The following is a 23,788-nucleotide window of genomic DNA, read 5'->3' on the forward strand; positions in this document are numbered from 1 at the left end:
GCTTGGTAAGGTGACTGGGTGGGCGTGGCCAAGTCAATGTCACTTCTTTGCCCTTTTTTAACCTACAAAACACAACACAACACAACTGGCTCACCCACAATGTAAAAGCAGCTGTGCTAGACTCAAAATGGCCCCGCAACAAGCAGGAACCTCACACAGCCACAAAAAGCCCCCCAAAAAACAACTTTCACACTTTACACACACACAACACAACACAACTGGCTCACCCACAATGTAAAAGCAGCTGTGCTAGACCCAAAATGGCCCCTGCAACACAGCCACAAAAAGCCCAAAAAACCAACTTTCACACTTTACACACACAAAATTCCACATACAGCTTTGTGAGATTTTGTGTGTCTGTGTAGTTAGAGTGAAACACTGCAGAAACACACTAAATCTCAGAAAGCTGCACAAATATTATTTTATTTTAATTTATTTTTATTTTTATATAATAGCAGCTAAATTTAAAACTTCCTAAACTTTAAATGGCTAGGTCTAAAAAAAAGAACAACTAAAAAAACCCCCAATTAACTATTTTTTTTAAGCTCCCAAAGGGGGAAAAAACTTACCCAATAGAACAGGGGTCTCCAACCTTGGCAACTTTAAGACTTGTGGACTTCAACTCCTAGAATTCCTCAGCCAGCTTTGCTGGGAGTTGAAGTCCACAAGTCTAGGGACTTCCGGTGGCACCGCAGGCACCGAGGACACTCTTCTTTTGAGCGCCAGCCCCGCGATCTCATAAAGCCACTAGAACAGCGCAAATCAGCTGTCTAGTGGCTTGGAAACTTTCTCCCCGGGAAAAGGGGAAGAAGAGAGCAGACGGGCGTAGGTAGAGCTCCTCAAGGAGCCCCAGGAACAATTCTGGGGCTCGAAGGGTGAGAGCTCCCTGGAAGCCCGACAGAGCTCCGGATCCGGGACGTTTCTGCTTTAAGCAGAATAAGACACCACGACCACCCCTGCAAACAACGCTTGGATTAAACATCATTCAGAAGCAGGCTGAGCAAACTCAGGAGAGATTAGAACTGCAAGTACTGAACTTTAACTCCAAATGTGTATTACTTCCTTCTGACTTATTAAGGGGAGAAAGTGAAACCAAGATGGCAATTGAGCTTTAATGGGGCGTGAAAGTGAAAGTTAAAAAGGAAAGTTTTTTTTTCTCAGCGAGGGCAGCCCCTGTGCAAAATTAGAGATTTGTGCTTTTTTTAAAAAAGGAGAAGATTAAAGAATTACTTAAAGACTGATTTCTGGATTTGGTGGATCTATTGTTCTGGCAGCTGAGTAAATTTAAATTGGAAACTAAAGATGGCTTCAAAACAAATTAAGGCTATTGTCCCCAAAAGTGCTGGGTCTTCGCCATCTCAAACGTCCAGATTGCAATCTCTCTCTGTTCCAACGGAATCAACAATATTAACACTTGAAATGTTGCAGGAAGCCGTCAAAACACAAGCTTCTGATATAGAAAAAAAATTGTTTCAATGTTTCAGGAGCAAACACGTGAGGTTGCTGAAGAAACTGAGCAAGTCAAAGAGACTATCCAAAAACGAAACCAAGAAATTAGAGAAGATATTATCTTGGCAGTACAAGGATTGGCAGGACATATTGAAGCAATAGATGAAAAAGTGGAAGAAATTAAGCAGCCTAATGAGAACCTTGAAAATAAAATGGGGGAGGTCCAGGGCAAGATGGAAAGAGTAGAGGCTGATGTGATAATGATACAATATAGAGACATGGAATTTTCTCTGAGAATAAGAGGCCTCAAGGAAAATAAGCAAGAGAATTTGAGAGAGATCTTTTCAGAAGCATTTGCACAGATAATGGGAGATCAAAAAGCAAATTTTGAATGGCAAATTGACAAAATTTATCGTGTCAATTCATGGATGGCCAGACAGAAATATCTACCAAGAGACATTGTAGTTTATTTTACAACAAGAAGATTACGTAACAAAATCTTACAAGTCACGTTTAAAAATAAACTTCAAGTGCAGGGGCAGGAGGTTTTAACATTGAAAGAAATCCCCCACAAAATGTTGAGAATCAGAAAGGAGTATTCCTTTCTGGTGGAAGAACTGAGAAACTGACAGATACAGTATAGATGGGAAGTTCCAGCTGGTCTAGTGGTGAACTATTCAGGAGAAAGATATCATCTCAATTCAGTGTGGAAGGCAAGAGATTTCTATACCAATGTGTTAAAGGCTGGATGCCCACAGCCCCAGGAAGCTAGAAGGAAGACGGAAATAGAGGGGGCAAGAAAGGGGGAGAAAGACGAATTGTTGGCACAGGGCCAAAAGGGTGATTTGCTTATCCAAGAAGAATTAATACAATTTTCGACTACTGTTCAAGCTTTGGAGATAGAAGAACCTAAGGATCAAAGACAGACTCGAGCGGCAGCCAAGCGTCAAGAAGACTTAAGAGTGCAGCAACTTCAAATGATTCAAGACACTACAAAAACAGAAGCAGTGGGAGGAGCAAGACCAAAAAGTAAAATGCATGGAGATTTCCAGCAGATGCTCCAAAAGCTTCAGGGGGCCAAGAATGGCAACTAAATTTTTGACCTGGAATGTTAATGGCCTAAATTCACCACCAAAGAGGAGAAAAATATTTCACTATTTGAAACAGTTTAAAAATGATGTAATTTGTTTACAAGAGACTCATATTAGAAGTAAAGCTCAAAAATACTTAACAAATGCAAGGTTAGGTATACATTTTGTCGCATCTGCTCCCGAAAAGAAGAATGGTATAGTTATATATCTAAAAAAAGACTTAATTGCCAAATTAATTGAAGCAGATAATCAAGGAAGATTTATAGCAATTGAACTTTTAATAAAAGGAGAAAAAATACTTTTAATTGGAGTCTACGCACCGAACCAACAGCAGGAAAAATTTTATAAGCTTTTACATTCCAAATTATTACAATGGGATTATAAATCATGTATTTTATTGGGTGATTGGAATGGAGTTTTGGACACTAAAAAAGATAAGAAGGGGCTCTTGCAGAACATTTCAACGCGTGCTAGATTGCCAAAATCGTTTTTTGAAATGATGGAGGTTATGGAGTTGAGAGATATTTGGCAAGAGAGAAATCCTGGAGCAAAAGACTTTACCTTTTTTTCTGATAGACATCAATCCTTCTCTAGGATTGATTTTATATTAATCACAAATGATTTTTTTTCCAGGGTGAAGAAGACGAAGATTTGTCCAAGAGCTTTAACGGATCATAGTCCAGTTTGGATGGAATTAGAGAATGGAATGGGATCTAGGAGATCTTGGAGGTTAAATGAAAATCTGTTTAGATATGAGGAAAATGTAAAAGAATCCAAAAAATTTATGAAAGAATTTTTTATTATAAATATGTATAAGGATACATCTATGGAAATGGTTTAGGACGTAAGTAAAACATATATGAGAGGTATTTTGATATATTTGAATAATAAATATAGACGCAAACAGGAAAAAAAAGGAAGGACTTAGAAGAGGAAATTAAAAAAAAAGAACAAGCTTTGATATTGAACCCAGCAGATAAGAAAATAAAAGAAGCAATTAATTTATTGCAACAGCAATTTAAAATGTTAATGGCAGATCAGGTCGCAACTAATTTGCAATATGCTAAACATAATATTTTTTGCAATCCTAATAAACCAGGGAGGTGGTTAGCATATTTGCCAAGGAAAAAACAAAAGTCACGGACTACAGAGAAAATAGAATATAAAGGTAAAGAGGTTTATCAGCAAAATATGATTAAAAAAGCTTTCTTAGAATTTTATACGAGATTGTATGCTAGTGACAAAATTCAAGGTACAGATATAGATAGATATTTACAGAAAGAGAATATTCCTGCAATTACAAAGGAGCAAAGGGAGGGTTTAAATCAACTAATAACCACTGAGGAGATTATGTTTGCAATTAAGCAGTTGAAAGTGGGTAAAGCTCCTGGGATGGATGGTTTGACAGCTGCTTCTTATAAACATTTGCAGTTAGAAATGGTGGGACCACTTAAAGAATTATTTACTAATATACAATCTGGAGGAGATGTACCCCCATCTTGGAGGACAGCTTATATTTCTCTGATTCCAAAGGAGGAGCAAGACCACACCCAGCCAAAAAGTATAGGCCCATATCACTTTTAAATACAGACTACAAGATTTTTGCTAAAATATTAGCAAATAGGTTAATGACAGTCATGCAACAAATGATTCATAATGATCAAACTGGTTTCATAAATGGTAGACAAATGAAGAGTAATGTAAGGCAAATGGTTAACTTATTGGAGTATTTGGGGAAGAACAACCAAATCCCTGTAGTGCTGATATTTCTTGATGTGGAGAAAGAATTTGATTGATTGAATTGGCAATTTTTATTGAAAATAATAGAAAAGATGCAGTTTGGAGAACATTTTATAAAATCTATTAAGGCAATATATCAGAAACAAACAGTGCAAATAATAATTAATGGTAGTTTAACAGATACTTTTAATATAGAAAAAGGAAGAAGACAAGGATGCCCTTTGTCTCCATTATTGTTTATCTTGACTTTGGAATTTTTGTTAAGTAAGATACGTGGGTCGGACAAAATAAGTGGAATTAAGATTAGGCAGTATGACTATAGATTACGAGCATTTGCAGATGACTTGGTTGTTACTTTAACCCAACCATTACAGTCGGTTGCAGGTTTAATGGATATAATTAATCAATATGGACAAGTATCTGGATTCAAAATAAATGCAGGGAAAACGAAGATAATAACTAAAAATATGACTATCAATCACAAAGCAGAATTAGAAAGATTAACAGGATTTGAAATTGTAAAAAAAGTTAAGTATTTAGGGGTCTATATTATGACATCAAATGCAAAATTATTTAAGCATAATTACGATCCGTTGTGGCAAAAAATACAGAGAGAGATGGAAAACTGGAAAAAATTACAATTATCCTTGTTAGGAAGGATAGCAGCAGTAAAAATGAATGTTTTGCCTAAGTTTTTGTTTCTTTTTCAAATGATACCTATACTTAAAAAAGATGAGAATTTGAAGGTATGGCAGAAGGGTATTAATAATTTTGTCTGGGCAGGGAAGAGACCGAGAATAAAACAAAAAATAATGCAGGATACACGTGAAAGAGGAGGCCTCAAAATGCCTAATTTAAGATTATATTATGAGGCAGCTGTTCTATCAGCAATGAGTGATTGGATGAATTTAACAGAAGAAAGAATATTGAATATTGAGGGATATTATTTGGTTTACGGGTGGCATGCTTACTTATTATATGATAAGAAAGTGGACAAGACTTTTAAAAGCCATATATTAAGGAATGCTCTATTGCATGTCTGGAAAAAGTATAAATATAAACTAAACGAGAAGTTACCATTGTGGGCAATACCCAGACACGCAATAGAGAATATAAGTGTAGAGCAAAGGCAGGATGTGATTACATATAAAGAGCTTCTTAACAAGGAAAGGTATACTACAATTAAAATCTTTGAATCAACTAAGAGAAGAAAGGACAATTTGAACATGGTTTCAATATGTACAGTTGCAAGCTAGATGGAGAGAAGATCGGAAAATTGGTTTTTTGCAAAATGAGGAGAATTTGGTAAAACAGATTAGAGACCAAAGTCAAATGCATATAAAAAGGTTGTATAATGCATTGATAGAAATAGATTCAGAGACGGAGTTAGTTAAGGACTATATGATAAAGTGGGCACAAAATATTGAAGAACCAATAATGATGGAAACATGGGAAAAAATATGGGTTAGGAATGTGAAGTTCATGCAAGCCCAAAATTTAAGAGAGAATTTTTATAAAATGTTTTATAGATGGCATCTGGATCCTAAAAAGCTAGCCTGTATGTATCCAAGTGTGCAACCTAAGTGTTGGAGATGTGAATGTGATGATGCCACATATTATCATATATGGTGGACATGTAAAAAAATTAAGGCATTTTGGATAAAAATATGGTGGATTATTCAAAATATTCTTAAAAAGAAGATAAAATTTACACCACAGTTCTTTTTGTTAGGTATAATTACAGATTGTACTGTTATAGAGACTAAGTTGATTTTAAATTTAATAACAGCAGCCAGACTCTTGGTGGCGCAGTACTGGAAGAAGGAAGACCTGCCTACTATTGAAGAATGGACATTAAAAGTAGTGAATTTAGCAGAGATGGCCAAAATTTCAGCGTATTTGAAGGACCATTCAAATGAAAGATATATATTGGAATGGAGAAGATGGATTGACTATATTCAAAACAAATATCGGACTAAAAAGTTTCAAATAGTCTATGAATGAAATCTATACTTTTTTTTTGAAATATGATTAGTTAGTTGTAAGGGGAGTTAAAGAGGAAGAGGGAGTTTGGAGACCACAGAAAGTTAGCTTATTTTAGCTTATGTTTGTTATGTTATACCCTGTTTTTGCTCTGGGAAGTCCGGGGGGTGGGTGGTTGGGGGGAGGGGGGTTGGAGGGAGAGGGGAGGGGGTGGGGAGAAAATTGTTGTATTGATTATTAAAACTTTTTAAATAATAACAAAAAAAGAAGTCCACAAGTCTAGGCAGGAAGGCAGAAAGAGCTGCTCACCGATGAGCTTGATTGCAGGCAGGGAGATTCAGTTGCTTGCTAATGCATGAATTGTGATTGTCATGCGATCAGCAGCTAAGATAAGCAACCTGGAGGCTGGGAGGGGGGGAGAAACATGGCTCTGGCGATCCAAGCTGAGTTGTCTGATTAGCAGGCAACTCAGCTGGGATGTCAGAGCTTGGCTGGTCAGAGCCATTTAAAAGGAAAAAAAGGCTCTGATGATCACGGGGCTCAGCTGGGCATGGGGGGCAGGGATTTTTGCTACCGGTTCTCCGAACTACCCGCCATCATCGCTACCTACTCGCCCGAGCCGGTCCGAACCGGGAGTGTTTCACCCCTGGTCCAATGGTCCTTCAGAACCTGGCCCCTGGTACCCTCCTTTGAAGATAAAGAAAAACTTTATTTAAAAAAGGTTTTAATACTTATTTTAATAATTTATATAGTTGACTATCTCACAAAAGTGACTCTATGCAATGAACAGAAAGTTAAAACTAAAACACAAACACTATATGAAAATCAAACATATATGCACAGTCTAAAAATCACTCTATTTCTAAATTAAAGTATAGAACTGAACAAATCAATCAGCAGATTTCTATTAATTTGCTTTTAGAATGTTGTTTTAATAAATTCCCGAAATACCTCAAAATCTTTTTTGTGGTTTCTCTTTGAGAAAATCAGGCCAGAGAAGCATTTATGCAATTCTAAAACCAAACTTTAATCAATTTCTTCAGTTTTTTTCCCTTGCTAAAGAAAATGTATTTAAGTATATGCATAATACAATTATACTTAAATCATGCAATATTAATGTATGCTCTTATGACTTAATTGTATAGATTATCTAGTTCATTTAGTGACCGTTCAAAGTTACAATGGCATTGAAAAAAGTGACTTATGATGATTTTTCACACTTACAACTATTGCAGCATCCCCATGGTCACATGATCAAAATTCAGATGTTTGGCAAGTGGTTCAAATTTATGACAGTTGCAGTGTCCTGGGCTCATGTGACTCCTGACAAGCAAAGTCAATGGGGAAGGCAGATTCACTTAACAACCGTGTTACTAACTTAACAAATACAATGATTCACTTAATAAGTGTGGCAATAAAAGTTGTAAAATGGGTGAAACTCACTTAACAAATGTTTCACTTAGCAACATAAATTTTGGGCTCAATTGTGACTCAAGGACTACCTGTATTTAGAATTTTATTTTAAAAAATGCATCGGACTTCTGAAACAGACAGTCTCCTATGAATAAATTCTTTGCAAAGATTAAGGTAAACAGGTGAACAGGGCTCTTGCATCTTAACTTTTTAAAACTGTTATTGATATGCTTATTGTTTAATATTTAAAGAAATCTTGGCATAAATTGATTTATACTGAAAGTTGTTTTTTCATTTTTTTCCCCAGAACAGTCATGTGGTCCAGCCCCAGTAATCCCCAATACTTCACTGGAGGAAGAAGATAGCGAACAATATGATTCTGGAAAAATAATAAATTATATATGCAATCATGGATTTGATACTAAAGAATCTACTAAAATAACATGTAGAAGAGGACAATGGGTAGGATTCTTTACTTGTAAAGGTACAGTAATTTTATTTTTGAACTTCTCAAGGTAATTGTTTTTGAAGCAACATTGTTGAAAAGTGATGCTTAAAAGAAAGAGGCCAAACTTGCTGTCTTTCAATCTATGCAGACTCAGACAAACAGGTATTTGTTGTTCCAGAGATTGAATGATTCTTTACATTGTGTGGGCAAAGAAGGCTAGACTAAAATAACCAATGGAAGCATTATTGGAACTGATCAACATGTGAACAATATTGTGACTTTAGCTGGCCTAATATTGATGATATATTTTGTCATAGTTTATTTTTGGCCTATATTCTCTTGAATCAATTCAGAAACGTCCTGCTTATTTAAATGCTCCCTTGATTGTCATGCTTGCTTTCTCTCTAATACCTCGATTATCATATTCAGCAACCAACTTTCAACTCTACACAAAATCTTCCAAAATTTCAAGCCAATTTTCCATTATTTCATAATTCACTTATTTTCCTCCAGGGTACCAAGGCCTAGTCAAATACTGTAACCACTTATCATTGAAAGCACATTTTAAAATTTCTCCTGATGTAGCATCAAATTTTCCCATCCCTACCATTTTTCATCATTTTCTGCCTTTTTCTGACTTTTCCTTTGATGCTAATATCAGTAGCATTCAGTTCCATACCTTTCAATTCCATCCTTCAATTTATCCCTATTATTTGCATTATAACTTCTATAATGGGAAGGAGGACTTGGGCGATCATCTTCAGGGCCATGTGGAGGAATTTGTGAAATATCTGATGGGAAAAGTTGCTTGTATCTATTCTCAGTAGGAGACCAAACATAGAGCAGGTCCATTAGAGATTCCCAGGGAATGGGCTTACCCAGGTATCTGGGAACAGGTTGATTCTGTTAGATCTGAAGAAGTGGACAGGGTCCTTAGAGCTGTCAGTGCAAGTGCCTGCCTATTAAATTCATATCCCTCCTAACTGGTGAAAACCTCCAGTGGTGATCAAGCAGTGGTATCACTGCAGAAGGGGGCATCCCTGGGATCTTTTAAGGAGACATTAGTCTGTTCCCTCCTTAGATGCTGTGGGTGACTGGATGGGGGACAATAGGCTTGAACCCTGATAAGACTATGTTGCTATGGCTTGGAGCTTGGGATCTGGGAATTTAAAATCTTCAGTTCTGGATGAGGTTGGGGGTTACAACCTGTGGGTTCTTGTAGACTTACAATGCCTGCTCAACGGCACATGTAACTTTTCTGTTACATGAGTTGCACTAGTTTGCTTCCAAGTCCAATTAATATGTTAGTTATCATCTTTAAAGGCCTTCATGGCACAGGGGACTATGTCACCCCAGTGGGATTGACCCACCCCACTCACTCTGGCAAAAGGAACATGCTGCAAACCTCCTCAGTCAAGGAACTTTGCTAGCAGGATCTGGTAAATGATCTTTCTCTGCCATGCCTCCACAATCTGGAAAATCTTGCTGTTGGATATGAGATACGCCCTCACCCTCTAGGCCTTCTGGATTTGCCTTAAAACCTGGGTCAGCCAATTGACTTGGGGCCATGATGGAGCTCTTTACACTGGAAGTGACTGGTGAACTAAGAAAGAAGATTCTACCACTGTGATGCTTATGTACTAGTTCCTAGTTTTAATCAATCTCTATTAATTTTAATGTTTATAATTTTTTAATGTTTTTTCTATTCTTGCTTTTATTGTGTTGCAAGCCTCCTATCACTTCAATACTGAGATGGATAGCACAACATCCAGTACAACTACACAATTGATTTGTGCAGAGTTTGAACAGTTATTAATGGAAAATGGGTAATAAAAATAAGAACACCTTGTGGGGAGATGCCGTTTGTCCGAAAGCAATTGCTATTTGTTTAAATACAGATCTGACTTTAGGTACTAAGAAAGTAATGACTATATTTTCTGAAGTTGAAAGACAACACTAAGGACAGCAGTAGTAATCATTTTCTGCCTATCAATTGACCAAGCTGTATGATATTGTTACTTTTTAAAAATAAGAATTAGTATAATTTTGAATGATAGTATAAGTTGAATCTCTAGGGAACTAACATTATTATTTTTTAAATAGGCTAAGTATGGATGAAGACTCTGTTGACTTAATCACATCTACCCTATTTAGTCAATGTTGAAAAAGAAGATATGAGGTGACATTGTAAGAGAAGTTGCCTGAACCTGGTCTTCTCCTAATCCAGATATTCAGTATGAGGAAATTTGGAAGAAGGGGACTAAAATGTTTTTCTTCTTCCTTCTACACATGTAACATTGTCTTGCTTAAAAGAGTTTTAGTTCATGACTGATAATTAGTTCATGAGAGACAAAATAAAATAAAAGGGGGGGGGAATCCATTTACATAGATCTCTAATCATTTTAGCCTATTGCAACATAGAATTTCTAACCTAAATTTTAATTGCTTTATCAAATGAATTCCTCAGTGTAAAACTTTCTATTTGTCATCTGATCTGTGTCCTTTTTCAGCTGCTTGTTCAGCAAGTGAAGAAGATTTGAGAGAACACAACATAAGGCTGAAGTGGGACAACGGGGATAAAATATATTCTGAGGATGGAAATGTAGTGGAATTTGTATGCTTAAGAAACTACATACCACATCCAGATACCAGATCATTCAGAGTTAATTGTGTGGATGGGAAATTTAACTATCCGCATTGCATTCCTGTATGTATATTTTCAGAAAAATACTTTAATTCACCAATATTAACATTTCTTTCGCTTGTCTATATCTATATACCTATATATCTATATTTGTGCATTAAAAAAAATCACTTGAAATATTTAAAAGACCTAGGTCTGGCAGCTAAATTTGTTGATGTAATGTTTTCTAAGGTAACTTGGTCTTCTGCATTTCTTCTAAATCAGAACACTTCTTAACAGACTTGATTTAAACATTGATCATTGATAGACAGACTTGAACATTGGGTGCTATCTAACAAAACGAAATTCCATGGTGAAAAAAGTAAGATTCTACATTTAAGCAAGAAAAACAAAATGCACAGCCATAGTGTAGGTGGTACCTTGCTCAATAGTAGTAATTGTGAGAGGGCTCTTGGAGACAATAATTTAAATATGAGCCAGCAGTGTGCTGCAGCTGCCAAAAAAAATCAACACAGTTCTAGACTGTATAAACAGAGGGATAGAATCAAGATCACGTGAAATATTAATACCAGTTTATAATGTCTTGGTAAGGCCACACTTGGAATACTGCAAACAGTTTTGTTTGCCATGATGTGAAAAAGATGTTGAGATTCCAGAAAGAGTGCAGAGAAGAGCAATAAAGATGATTTGGGGACTGGAGACTAAAACATATAAAGAAGGGATGCTGGAATTGGGTATGTCTAGTTTAATGAAAAGAAGGGCTGGGCTGACATGATAGCAGTGTTCCAATATGTCAGGGAATGCCACAAAGAAGAGGGAGTCAAGCTATTCTCCAATGCAACTGAGGGCAGGACAAGAAGCAATGGTTGGAAACTAATCAAGGAGAGAAGCAACCTAGAATTAAGGAAAAATTTCCTGACAGTTAGAACAATTAATAGGTGGAAAAACTTGCTCCAGAAGTTGTGAATGCTTCAACACTGGAAGTTTTTAAGAAGAGATTGGACAACCATTTTTCTGAAATGGTATAAGGTTTTCTGCCTGAACAAGGGGTTGGACTAGGAAACCTCCAAGGTCCCTTCCAACTCTGTTGTTTTGTTAAGATTCATTTGTTAAGCACTATGGGGACGGGGTTAATACTTAAAAACAATGAGGAATGGGGCTGGAATGCTGAATCTGCCAGCATTTCATCTCTTCTGGTCTGTTGATCAATCCGGACAGATTCCAAGATGAAGACCTCTATGTTAAACCCAGTGGGCTATTTTCACTTATTTCATTGGTCGCAGTCAACAAATTTAGTTGCCTCAAAATGAATGGTTCCAAATGAACACACATACATTTTACTTTATTTATTTCATTTGCATTGATATTGAAATATTCTCCTGGCTTTTGAACTTGCATATGCAACTTACTCACTTGTGTGTCTAGATGCATATTTATAAATACCTATCAGAAGCCACAGGACCAGAAATCCAGTGGGCTATTTTCATTGATTTCATTGGCCTCAGTCATCAAATTTAGATGCCTGAAAAAGAATTGTTCCGAATGAACACTCATACATTTTACTTTATTTATTTCATTGCATTGATATTGAAATATTGTCCTGTCCTTTGAACTTCCATATGCAATTTACTCACTCATGTGTTTATATGCATATTTATAAATACCTACCAGAAGCCGCAGGGCCAGAACAAAAAGTAAAATTACTAAATTAGTAACACTTGATAATAGCAATAGCAAAAGCTCTTAGTCTTATAGACCACTTCATAGTGTTTTACAGCCCTCTCTAAGCGGTTTACAGAGTCAGCATATGGCTCCCAACAATCTAGGTCTTCATTTTATCAACCTTGGAAGGATGGAAGTCAACCTTGAGCTTGTCGGGATCAAACTCCTGGCAGAAGGAATGCAGAGGTAGCCTGCAATATTGCATTCTAACCACTGTGCCACCACGGTTGTGTAATCATACATTATACATTACATGTAAAATGAGATATCCCACGAAATATTTCTAAGCTTAGAATAAATGGAAAAATAGATTGAGCAAGAACACTCTCTGAAATGAATTGGACCAGATTGATTGATTATCTATTAGTAAATGAGATTCTATTGACTTCCAGAGACTACTAGATCTAACCTAAGAATTACTTGCTTTCTGTTGAAAACTTTAGGGTGCACACTGATTGAATTTGTTGTACTGAGCACAATGAAATCAATGAAAAGAGCTCATTGGAGTTAAATTAGACTTTTCAGTCATTTCATTCTCAGGACAGAGGGATCTCCTGGTCTTCAGTTTTGGAATCTGACAGGATTCAGCATCAGATTAGAAGAGATGAAATGATGGGCAATGTTTGTGCCTCCTTGTCCCATGCCTCTTTGTTTTTAGGTATTAACCCCACTCCCCATAGAACTTCTTTCCCATTGCTCTAAATGGAAGGAATTTCATTTGGATCACAGGAATCCCCCATTATATGATGAGTTTGCATTTGAAATTGCAATTAATACAAATGCTATTAGTGAAATACAAATTTTGCTGAAATGTACATGTAAATATCAAATATATGTATAGTGTACATTTTATTGGAAATCTTCCTAGTTAACAAAAAATGATTTTTTTCTTGGCATTGCTGTGCTACAGTTCCCAGTATTCTTCTATTGGCTGTGTTGTCTGAGGATATTGTGAGTTTGTTTATTCACTGCATTTGTGTTCCATCTTCCCTCAAGTGTATCCACTGTGAGGATGAATTAAAGTTTGGTAACATCTAATTCCCCATTCCTATATTTAAAATGTTGGTGTTTTGAGTTCATTCTGACTGCCAGAGCTTATATCCCAAAATATAGAGAATGCCCAATAAATTATTACAGTCTGTTACATGTCATTGTATCAAAAGTAATCTTAAAAAAGATAGAAATTGCTCAGTGATAAAATGGGCTAGAGTTCTTGAATCTCTTGAGTAGTTTTAACCATTTGATTTAAAAACGGTGATACTGACTTTCAAAATTGTCTTGGCCATGTTGTCTCAAAAATAATTGCAGGCTGCTTTCTGCTGCAGATCATATGAATGAGTTTAAAAAATAATTACATAAAATGTACAGATGCAAATTTATTTATTACTTACTGTTCACTTTTTATTTTAGAGAACTGCGTAAATGAAGAACAGGATATATACAGCACCCTTTAAACCAGAAGATGAACGTCTGAAATCATGTATCGTTCTCTTTAATATAACCACATGAAGCTGGATTGTATACAGTTATAAATGGTGGATCCAAACCTAAAAGCCTACTCTGTAAAAGACAGATTTTACCAACTGAAATTACTGTGAAAATGATAACATTTAAAAACAAGTTTATAGAACATCTTTAAGGCAGATATATTATATATATTATAATATAACCTTATAAATATATTTTTTAAATGCATACTGAGTGAGGAATGTAGATTTTCTTCTATATATATATATATTAATTGTAAACATTTGATTAATCTAAATTATCAATCAACAGCGCATCTTAAAGGAATGACAATAGATAATTGAAATTGATGTTTTTGCATACAGTATAGAGGTGTTAAGTTCTTTTAAAAAAATTTTTAAATCCATTAATCATTTTTCCTGCCAAACAATTTGTAGTATATTTTGTAAAGATACATTTAATACTGCAGTTTACAGTCTAATTCAAGATCCAGAAAGAAATTGGTGCTCTGGAAATGTTGCTCTGGAAATAGCCAAATGTATTTTGATGATCAGAATTTGATGGAAGTCCAGCCAGATGGATTTCTATACTTGTTTTTGTTTTGCTTTGCTTTTGATTGTTTGTTTTTACAGTATGAAATTATATAATTATAAGTAATTAAAAATTAAGATAAAGTTTAGAAATTGGCACAGGCCTCCCCAAACTACATTCCTTCAAAAGGTGTTATTTAACACAGAATGGGCTAGAATTTGCCATGTTATAAATTCAGTCTGATTCATTGCTCTATACAAAGTGAACCCATTCAAAGCAAACCTTGTAGCACCTTTTTGGATTGCCAACTCCCTTCATATTTTTCATTACCCTAGACTAACAAGGCTATGCTTCCTTTAATGAACAAAGTGAAGGGAACTTCATAAGGAATTTGATGTGTCCTTTTTGAATATGATAGAGCTGTTTGGTGGAAACTTATACAGAAGTATAAGATGTTATCTCAATGGCCTTTTCTAAACATTAATTGATTTGCTAGATTAGGTCAGCCGCTGCTGCAGTTGATGGAATACAAGTGGCCCTCATTTAGCATCCACAATTGGAGCCAGCAATTCAGTTGTTACAAGAAATAGTTGCTAAGTGAACGATTGTGTGACTGCAAACTTATGTTTATGGTTTTACTTCAGGCCTATCAAACTGGCAGCCCACGGGCCGGATGTGTCACATGCAGGCCACACCCATGCAAAGGCAAAGAAGTCCCAAAATGTCCTGATACATCACGTGACACGATCGAGTTTGACACCCGTGCTTTATAGCATCAGATGGATATGACCCCATATGCCCAATTAAAGAGAAAGGTTTCTGGAACTTGACTCACAAGGAAGCCAGATAACAGGGCAGATCTTGTAGCCTTTAATCCTGGTCCCTCGCCCTTTGGAATATTCACTCTGATGCTGGGATAATTCACAAGAAGAGAATGTTTATAGTTGCATTCATTTGAGGGGAAGGGATTACAAGAGAGTAAGCAGGCACACCAAGGGAAGCATACTTTGAAAAGCATTCACTCTTTGCCTAGTGCAATTCATGAATCATTTCAGAGGCAAAGAAAAGCCTTTAGCTGAAACCTGGTTAAAGCATCAGTAGCAGTGCCAGACAAAGGGTTCCAATCAACTAAGATGACAAAACTGAACCAGTTAACTTGCAGTTAGCATTTTTCAGGGACGTGCTACACCGGGAAGAAAAGCAGCTCAGAAAGAATAACCTGTTTAGTCAATCTCTCCGCTCTGCAAGAGGCGGAGAAGAAAAAAATGGACCAGACACAGGACATCTACTAACTGACAATATTGCCAAACAAATGACAGGCAGAGAGATTCTGCAAAAGTTGCAAGAGATTTCTACCCAATGAAATACACCAGATCAAGAAATCAGCTCCATGGGGAAAACAGAACTAATTTTTCGTGAGATAGACCATAGTAGCAGTATCTTGCAACTCTGCTTATCTTTTACCTTCCCTCCTTACAACCTTCTAAGTCAGGGGGAGTCAGTTTGATCCTTTTCTTACTAATTACCATATTTTTCTGAGTATAAGTCGCACCTTTTTCCCTAAAAAAAGAGGGTGAAAATCTGGGTGCGACTTATACTCCGAATGTAGCCTCGCCTAGCTTCTCAAACGGAGGTTTCAGAGGCTGAAAAAGCATCAGAAAAGAAGCCCCCAAACAGAGCTTCAGAGGCTTTTATTCTGAAGCTGTTTCAGAGGCTTTCAGAGGCGGGAATTTTTTTTTTCTGAAACTGAGTTTCAGAAGTTTCAGAGGCAGAAAAAAAGGCAAAAAGAAAAAAAAAGGTACAGAGCTCACAACCAAGGAACCTGTTGCTAAAATTCACCTCTGGGAACAACTGATTGGGGGTATTCCGGGAGGCAGATGCACCTGCCAATCAGCTTTTTTCTTATTTTCCATCCCAAAAACAAGGTGCGTCTTATATTCTGGTGTGTCTTATACTCCGAAAAATACGGTATCTCCTTTCTTGGGCTTTATAAAAAGTTTCTGCCCTTGTTATTTCTATAATTGTTTCTGAATATTCTTTTTAAGGTCCTCTCCATGATTCCCCATAGCAAAGGATGCAATATTCCAGGGTAAATCGTTTACCTAGTTGGTCCAGCAATATTGTTTGGGCCCTATTGGTTCAAATATTGAATTGGAACTCTTTCACACAAACACACACAAACAGATCAATGTCATAGGAATCTATGATGGGTGAGCATGTGGGGCCTACATCTAATACTATGGTTAAATCTTTATAACTGCATCACATGTGTGGGAATCATTAGAAACTGCTTAAAGGAAGATACAACAAAAGGAAGTGATATTTCTGCTTTTAAAGAATAGAAGGCTGAGTGAACTAGCCAAACAAAGGCATGCCACTGCTTTAGCTGCTCTGTTTGATAAATTAAAGGATCACAAGTATGCCAAATGTGATCCTCAGCTTAACATGGCAATTGGGACCAGAATTTCCATCACAGAATGGCAAAGTACAGGTAGTCCTTAATTTATGACCACAATTGAGCCCCAAATTTATGTTAAGAGAGGAATTTGTTAAGTGAGTTTTGCCCCATTTTATGACTTTTCTTGCCACATTTGTTAAGTGAATCACTGTAGCTGTTAAATTAGTAACAGGATTGTTAAGTGAATCTGTTTTCCTCATTGTTTGTCAGAAGGTCCCAAAAGGTGACCACATGCACCAGCACACTGCAACTGTCATAAATGTGAGTCAGTGGTCAAGCATCCAAATGTAAATCACATGACCATGGGGATGCTACAATGGTCATAACTGTGAAAAACGGTCTTAAGTCACTTAGTGATGTTGTAACTGCTTCTTTCTTCCAGGTTGGATGAAGTAGGCTTGCAAAAATAACATGCACTGTTCAGTATGAACAGAGGTTCAGACCAGAGTTTTGGTAAACATTGCAAAGTTTAGTGTCAAGAAAAAAAATTAACTCTATATGACAATGAGAACAGACACACATTACAACATTAAAGTATCTTCCACTCCAACTGAGCTAATTAATATTCAAGGGAATTTCTGTGTGTTCCTGCACTAGAAAGGAACACCCTTAAATGAGAAAAATATCTAAAGAACTGAATATGCTTTTCAGCAATAGCATTTAGACTTATATATCACTTTACAGTGCTTTACAGCCCTCTCTAAGCGGTTTACAGAGTCAGCATATTGCCCCCAACAATTTGGGTCCCCATTTTACCCACCTTGGAAGGATAGAAGGCTGAGTCAACTTTGAGCCTGGTGAGATTTGAACTGCCAAATTGCAGGCAGCCGGCAGTCCGCAGAAGTAGCTTGCAGTACTGCACTCTAACCACTGCACCACTGTGGCTCACTACTGCACCACTGTGGCTGACTCATTTTAATATTAAATTATTAAATAATAAAACATGTATAATATTTCAATAATATTTTTTTTTATTGAAAAGTTTTACAAAAGGTTTACATATTCCCCCCCCTTCCCTACCACCCCCACCCCCTCTCCTTCCCATCCACCCACCTCCCCACCCCCTTCCCAGAACAAATTACAGGGTATAACTTTCAACAATCATAATCCATCCTAATCTAGATAATTATAACATTTAACATCTCTTGTTCCTTCAATTCCCTAATTACTCTACTAACTTGATTACCTAAAAAACACACCAAATATCTATATATTCATTCATAACCTATCTGCAACTTCTTATTCTGGTATTTACTTTGGATATAATCTATCCATCTTCTCCAATCCCTTAGATATCTTTCATTTGAATGTTCTTTCAAGTACGCCAAAATTTTTGCCATTTCCGCTAGATTTGTAACTTTCATTGTCCATTCTTGGATTGTAGGTACGTCTTGCTTCTTCCAATATTGTGCCACCAACAGTCTTGCTGCAGTTCTTAAATTCAGAATCAATTTAGTCTCTATAACCGTACAATCCGTAATTATACTCAGCAGAAACAGCTGTGGTGTAAATTTTAACCTCTTTTTAAGAATATTTTGTAAAATCCACCAAATTTTTATCCAAAACACTTTAACCTTTTTACATGTCCACCAAATATGGAAATATGTGGCATCCTCACAATCACATCTCCAACATTTTGGTTGTATATTCGGATACATGCGAGATAGCTTTCTTGGATCTAAATGCCATCTAGAAAACATTTTATAAAAGTTCTCCCTTAAATTTTGCGCTTGTGTAAATTTCACATTTGTTACCCATATTTTTTCCCAGGTTTCCATCATTATTGGTTGTTCAAAATTCTGCACCCATTTTATCATACAATCCTTAACTTGCTCTGTTTCCGAGTCTATCTCTATCAATATATTATACAGTCTTTTTATATGCATTAAACTTTGGTCTCTAATTTGTTTTATTAAATTTTTTGTGTAATACCAATTTTCTGGTCTTTTCTCCATCTGGCTTGTAGTTGTACATACTGAAACCAAGTTTGAATTATTTTCTCCTCTTTCAACACATTCACAGGTTTTAGTTTTAGTATACCTCTCTCCATATTAAGAATATCTATATATGTGATTACATCCTGTCTACTTTCTATACTCATGTTCTCTTTTGCGTGCCTGGGTACTGTCCATATAGGTATCTTTTCATTTAACTTAAATTGATATTTCTTCCAGACACGCAATAAAGCATTCCTCAATATATGGCTTTTAAATGCTCTATCCACCTTTTTATCATACACTAAATAAACATGCCAACCATAAACCAAATCATGCCCTTCAATATTCAATATCCTTCCATTTGTTAAATTAATCCAATCACTAATTGATGATAAAACAGCTGCTTCATAATATAATTTTAAATTTGGCATTTTTAACCCCCCTCTTTCTCGCGTATCCTGCATTATTTTCAATTTTATCCTTGGTTTCTTGCCTTGCCATACAAACTTATTAATGCCTTTCTGCCATTCTTCCAGGTTGGCATCCTTTTTTAGTATTGGTATCATTTGAAAAAGGAATAAAAACCTAGGTAAAACATTCATTTTTATAACTGCTATTCTACCTAACAAAGACAATTGTAATTTTTTCCATTTATCCATTTCAACTTGTATTTTATGCCATATCAACTCATAATTATATTTATACAGTTTACCGTTGGAAGATGCAATATGAACACCTAGGTATATAACTTTTTTGACTATTTCACATCCCGTTACCCTTTGTAACTCCTCTTTTTGATTTATTGTCATATTTTTAACTATCATCTTTGTTTTTCCAACGTTTATTTTAAACCCAGACACTTGACCATACTGTTTAATTATATCCATCAAAGCCTTTGCTGATTCCACTGGATGAGTTAAAGTCATAACCAAATCGTCTGCAAATGCCCGTACCTTATATTCATAATCTCTAACTTTAATTCCCTCTATCTCATCTATATTACGTATTTTGTTCAACAACAGTTCTAAAGTTAATATAAATAATAATGGCGATAAGGGACATCCCTGCCTCGTACCTTTTTCAATTTTGAAAGTTTCTGTCAAACTGCCATTAACAATTATCTGAGCTGTCTGTTCTTGATATATTGCTTTTATAGACTGCATAAAGCAATTCCCAAATTGCATCCTGTGGGAATGAGGTAGCCATGGTGTATGTGTAGATCAGACTGGTTGGTTGGAACACATATGCGGAGCCTGGCACCGAAATAATTTGGAGATCATGAATCATTAGACTGTTTAAGTTTTGTTTTTGCTTTAGGTATTGCTTTCCTAGAAATCATATGATTTACTGTAGGGATTGTAGGATATGAAACTTATGTCCATATATGGGGTAAATATGTAGTAACTGAATACTTTCCTTTTAGTCACGAATGTAATATGAGAATGTATAGCTGTAATCATGTCTTCTGATACGCCCTACACCCTTTAATAAAAGAGAGGTCTGGAGTCAGCTCGAGGCTCTCTCATCCCGAGAAACACCTGTGCCTGTGTCTTCTCTAATCTGGACCCCTCATGGGGAGCCCACCAGATGATCGCAACAGCATCCTATAAACCACTCTCAATAAAAATTGCCAGTCCAAACGATCAAAAGCTTTTTCCACATCTAAAAATATAAGCACCGCAGGGATTTGGTTATTTCTTTCCAAATATTCCAATATATCAACAATTTGTCTTACATTATTTTTCATTTGCCTCCCTTGTATAAAACCAGTTTGATCCGCATGAATCATTTTTTGCATTACTGACATTAACCTGTTTGCCAATATCTTAGCAAATATCTTATAATTTGTATTCAATAATGATATAGGTGTATAATTCTTTGGATGTGTCAAGTCTTGATCTTCTTTTGGAATTAATGAAATAAAGGCTGTTTTCCATGAAGGTGGTACCCCTTCACCCAACTGAATTCTATTAAACAATTCTTTAAGAGGTACAACCATTTCCAATTGTAGATATTTATAGTACACAGCTGTTAATCCATCCGTACCAGGAGCCTTGCCAGTTTTTAACTGTTTAATTACTAAGAGGATCTCCTCCTCTGTTATTAATTAGTTTAACCGTTCTCTTTGTTCCTCTGTAACTATAGGAATATTCTGACTATCCAAATATCTCTCTATATCTACACCTTGTATTTTATCTGCAGTATACAATCTTGCATAAAATTCTAAAAATGCCTTTTTAATCATATTTTGGTGATAAACCTCTTTACCTTTATACTCTATTTTCTCTATGGTACGAGATTTTTGTTTTTTCCTCAGCATATATGCCAACCATCTACCTGGTTTATTTGCATTACAAAAAGTATTATGTTTGGCATATTGTAAGTTGGTTGCCACTTGATCTGAGAGCATCATATTAAATTGCCCTCGTAATAGGGTAATCTCTTCTTTAATTTTCTTATCCCCTGGGTTATGTATTAACACCCTTTCTTTTTTCTTGATCTCTTCCTCTAATTCCCTCCTTTTTTCCATCTGTCTATGCCTATATGCATTATTCATATTTATCAGTACTCCTCTCATATATGCTTTACTAGCATCCCATACCATATCCATAGATGTTCCCTTATTCATATTAAAAACAAAAAAATCCTTCATTAATTTTTTACATTCTATTACATTTTTCTCATATCTGAAAAGATTTTCGTTTAACCGCCAAGATCTCCTAGATCTTTCCCCACACTCCAGTTCCATCCAAACTGGATTATAATCCGTTAAAATTCTGGGACAAATCTTTGTCTTCTTTACCTTGGAAAAGAAATCATTTGTAGTTAGTATAAAATCAATTTTCGAAAAAGATTGATGTCTATCTGAAAAAAATGTAAAATCTTGTTCTCTGTAATTCCGTTCACGCCAAATATCTCTTAATTTCATATCCTCCATCATATCAAAAGAAGATTTAGGCAGTCTGGTTCGCAATTTAGTAGATTGTAATAGTCTTTTCTTATCAATATTAGGGTCTATTACTCCATTCCAATCCCCCATCAATATACATGAATTATAATCCCAATGTAGTAATTTTGTATGTATCAACTTGTAAAATTTTTCTTGTTGTTGGTTAGGAGCATATATCCCCATTAAAAGTATTTTCTTCCCTTCTATCAGTAACTCAATTGCCAAAAATCTTCCTTGTTGATCTGCCTCAACTAATTTAGCCATCATGTCTCTTTTCAAATAAATCACTATTCCATTCTTTTTTTCCAGGGCAGATGCAACAAAATGTGTTCCCAGTTTTGCATTTATTAAGTATTTTTGATCAGTTGTCTTTATATGTGTTTCCTGCAGGCATATTATATCATTTTTAAGTTGTCTCAAATGATGAAATATTTTCTTCCTTTTTGGTGGTGAATTTAAACCATTGACATTCCAGGTTAAAAACCTAGAGGCCAACTTCAGACTCTCGAAGCTTGGCAAGAACTGCTTGGTAATCCTCTTGGAATTTCTTTTTCGGTCTCGCCCCTCCCACAGCTTCTGTACCAATATTCACATTTTCTTGTGATAAGGCCTGCTCTTGTAGCTTTTTTAACTCTTGTTCCTTACGTTTAGTAACTGCTCTGGTTTGTCTTTGATCTTTAACTTCTTCTTGTTTTTCAACTATATCCCATGCTTGGACAGCACTTGAAAGTTGCAGTAATTCCTCCTGCATACTCATAGCTCCGCCTTCTGCTTGCTTCTGCAGATCCTCCTTCCTTCCCTCTGTTGCCTCTCTTGCTTTTTTAACTCCCACCGATGGTGGGTGTCCAGCCTTTAGTATATTAGTATAGAAATCTCTTGCTTTCCATATTGTATTAAGGCGATATCGCTCTCCTGCGTAATTCACCGTTAATCCGACTGGAACTTCCCATCTGTATTGTATCTGTCAGTTTCTAAGCTCATCTTCAATAATATTCTTGAGGATATTGTGTGATGCAAATCAACTCTGGGATTTAATGACTAGGACATTCCGAAGAAAACATCAGAGATATGATACATTTTTGTGTCGATCGATCAATCTATTCAATTTAATTCAATCTGATAAAGGATCTGAACCAAACAAAATGATTAAATGGTACATAAACATCAGCAACAGAACATTTTTCTAGAGACCCACATGAACCTATTACTCAATGGAACTCAGAGTCATTTGTTTATAAATACTGAGAGATGATATTCAAAATCTATCCAATTTAATTTAATTCATTAATTGGTTACTCTTGAATATACTACACACACACACACACATACACGTGTGTGTGTGTGTGTGTGTGTGTGTGTGTGTGTGTACAGTTAATATTTCGGGTTTCTTCCCGTGTAATTGTGAACATATCCCTAAAAGGGTAGAAGCGACGTTTCGACAGAATCTCATCTGCCATCATCAGGCTTATGTGAAGGGTCTTTTGCTGTAACTGCTGTTACTATTTCAAATCTGGTGCTGGTAATCTGGGATGGCTCCACCTTTTCATTCTGATTGGTTGGGAATCTCAGTTTGTGTTTATTGGTTTGGCTTCCGGTGTATGGTCGGTTTTTCTCCACCAGGTGGCAGGGCTTCATCTTTGTGGCTGGCTGGAATGTGTTTTGGCTGGAACTTTTGACCATAGAGGCCTTTTGATTAACACTTGATCTATGTTTTATATTTTGTGTTAAGATTCGTCTATCTATGAGAGCAGGTTTCCAAATAGTAGGCAGACGTGAAGTGTCATCATGTTTATTCATGCAATATGGTCTTTTCTCTATTTCTATGGCTATACTCAACATACTCTCCTCAGTGATTACTTCCCCCCTTTGCATTAGTTCAGCCCTGGTTGCATTAAGTTTCAATATATGTTTGCTCATGGGGACCCCTGGTCTGAGTCTAGCAGAGTGGAATTCCC

At 36.0% G+C, this 23,788-nt stretch overlaps 1 protein-coding gene across 1 annotated transcript in view; it reads left to right on the forward strand.

Moving 5' to 3' along the window:
* The window catches only part of LOC148114674 (complement factor H-related protein 5-like), an 89,597-nt gene extending 75,467 nt beyond the window's left edge, over window positions 1-14,130 (forward strand). Inside the window, exons 16-18 of the mRNA XM_087890053.1 lie at window positions 7,984-8,160; window positions 10,635-10,831; window positions 13,901-14,130. Of these exons, the coding sequence (XP_087746179.1) occupies window positions 7,984-8,160; window positions 10,635-10,831; window positions 13,901-13,912 (386 nt within the window). The 3' untranslated portion in view covers window positions 13,913-14,130. The remainder of the gene's footprint in view (window positions 1-7,983; window positions 8,161-10,634; window positions 10,832-13,900) is intronic.
* Window positions 14,131-23,788: the final 9,658 nt, after the last annotated feature.

Source organism: Pantherophis guttatus, chromosome 3, assembly GCF_059756535.1.
Source record: "Pantherophis guttatus breed Tessera chromosome 3, ASM5975653v1, whole genome shotgun sequence".
Taxonomy (NCBI): domain Eukaryota; kingdom Metazoa; phylum Chordata; class Lepidosauria; order Squamata; family Colubridae; genus Pantherophis; species Pantherophis guttatus.